Source organism: Cottoperca gobio, unplaced genomic scaffold, assembly GCF_900634415.1.
Source record: "Cottoperca gobio unplaced genomic scaffold, fCotGob3.1 fCotGob3_130arrow_ctg1, whole genome shotgun sequence".
NCBI classification, from domain to species: domain Eukaryota; kingdom Metazoa; phylum Chordata; class Actinopteri; order Perciformes; family Bovichtidae; genus Cottoperca; species Cottoperca gobio.
The window spans coordinates 25,001-27,500 of NW_021166798.1; the positions used below are offsets into that span (position 1 = coordinate 25,001).

The following is a 2,500-nucleotide window of genomic DNA, read 5'->3' on the forward strand; positions in this document are numbered from 1 at the left end:
TCTCTTGGCGCGCAATGAATATGGGGATACCTGAGGCCGTGCAGGATACATCAGATGCAAATCTGGCAAAAGAAGGCCGCATTTGAAGGAGTCGCCAAAATGGGACAGTCCTGTCGCGGCCGCTGAGACGTACAAATGCGTCCTCTGAAGGCTGCAGGCCCTGAATTGAGACACAGCTAGAGTCTCACATCGTAACCAAAGTGGAAACAGATCGGGTTTATTCTGCAGAAGAGAGAACAAACTTCTGACCCGAGGTTCTGACCTGCATGTTGTGAGGTTCTGACCTGTAGATGATGACCTACATGTTGTGTGAGGTTCTGCTGGAGGTTCTGACCTGCATGTTGTGTGAGGTTCTGCCCCGTAGATGATGACCTACATGTTGTGCGAGGTTCTGCTGGAGGTTCTGACCTGTAGATGATGACCTGCATGTTGTGTGAGGTTCTGCTGGAGGTTCTGACCTGTAGATGATGACCTGCATGTTGTGTGAGGTTCTGCTGGAGGTTCTGACCTGTAGATGATGACCTGCATGTTGTGTGAGGTTCTGCCCCGTAGATGATGACCTGCATGTTGTGTGAGGTTCTGCTGGAGGTTCTGACCTGTAGATGATGACCTGCATGTTGTGTGAGGTTCTGCCCCGTAGATGATGACCTGCATGTGTTGTGTGAGGTTCTGCTGGAGGTTCTGACCTGTAGATGATGACCTGCATGTTGTGTGAGGTTCTGCCCCGTAGATGATGACCTGCATGTTGTGTGAGGTTCTGCTGGAGGTTCTGACCTGTAGATGATGACCTGCATGTTGTGTGAGGTTCTGACCTGTAGATGATGACCTGCATGTTGTGTGAGGTTCTGCCCCGTAGATGATGACCTACATGTTGTGCGAGGTTCTGCTGGAGGTTCTGACCCGTAGAAGATGACCTGCTGGAGGTTCTGACCTGTAGAAGATGTTGTTGATCTGCCGGCGGATGTAGGCGCGAAGGCCGAGGAACTTGCCGTAGATGCGGTGCAGGATGGTCTTCAGGAAGTCTCTCTCTCGCGGGTCCTCGCTGTCGAACAGCTCCAGCAGCTGCAGCACAAACATTAAACGTCAATAGGCTGCACATCGGCCCACCGTCCCTCTAACGCGCCGCCGCTTCTTACCGACATCACAAACTTCTGGTCGATGTATTTCTTGGCGATGTTTGGCTGAAAGTCTGGAGACTCGAGGAAGCGAAGGAAGAACTCGTAGACGAGCTGCGGACGGAAAAGAGAGACACTGCAGCAGATAATAATAATAATAATATTAACAATAGTAGTAATAATATTAATAATAGTAATAATAGTAATAATAATATTAACAATAGTAATAATAATATTAATTATAGTAATAATAATAATAGTAATTTAAGTAGTAATATTATTATAAATAATAATAATATTACTAATATTATTATTAATAACAATAAAAACTTTATTACTAATAGTAAAAATTATAATATCATTATTAATAAAAGATAAATATAATAATAATAATTCTTTGCATGTTGCACTTAAATGATTTCTCCTGTTTGTTTAACTGTGATGTAGTAATAATAATAATATTATTAATATTATCATTATGAATATAATTAATAATATTAATAATGGTAATAATAATAATAATATTTATTATAATAATAATAATATAATTATAGATAATAATAATATTTATTATAATAATAATAATATCAATAATATTATTATTGATAATAAAAAGGCAGCTTTTGTCAATATTTTACATTATTCGGTCCCCAAAATCATTTGTGTTTTACTTTTTCTTCATTACTCAGTTTATAACAGATATATAATAGGATTTAAATAAGCTACTGTATAAATGTAATAGTTCAACAACTAGATAAATAATGTTTCTTTCTGAGAACAGTTTTACTTTCACCTCTGGGTCACGATCTTTACTGTAACACACACACCACACACACAGAGTACCTGCAGGTGAGGCCAGGCGGCCTCCAGCGTGGGCTCGTCCTCTTCAGGATCAAACTCAGCTCCGGTCGGGTTGGAGGACGGAGGAAGAGTCCGGAACAAGTTCACTGAAAACTGAACACACACACAATTCTGTATCCTCATACTTTACTTCTAATTTCTGTTTTGATTTTTAACTCTACTAATTTTTGTGTGTGTCTCTGTCTGTCTGTGTGTGTGTGTGTGTGTGTGTGTGTGTGTGTGTGTGTGTACCATGAACACGGCCTCGGGGTAGATGATCTCCGTCACCACGTCGCTGCTGTGTGTGATGTATTCCACCATCTCGTTGAGTCCAGCTCGCTTCACTTCTTTGTACTTCAGGTCACTGAGCGGGTCGCTCACGAAGTCGAACAGCACACAGCACTGATGCAGCTTCTGCACGAACAGCTCCTCGCGCTCTATTGGGGGGGAGTCTGGAGGGGGGGGTAGTGGTCAGGCACTGCAGGAACATTTTTAATATTTGGGATTACTTTTACTGTAAAATGTTAGCTGCAAACTGTCCATTA

The 2,500-nt window shown here is 41.6% G+C and overlaps 1 protein-coding gene across 1 annotated transcript in view; it reads right to left on the reverse strand.

The window, feature by feature from the left end:
- Positions 1-2,500, reverse strand: part of ppp2r5d (protein phosphatase 2, regulatory subunit B', delta) — a 19,824-nt gene that overhangs the window by 16,612 nt on the left and 712 nt on the right. The window contains 4 exon segments of the mRNA XM_029426215.1: positions 932-1,062; positions 1,137-1,229; positions 1,959-2,069; positions 2,208-2,407. Of these exon segments, the coding sequence (XP_029282075.1) occupies positions 932-1,062; positions 1,137-1,229; positions 1,959-2,069; positions 2,208-2,276 (404 nt within the window). The 5' untranslated portion in view covers positions 2,277-2,407.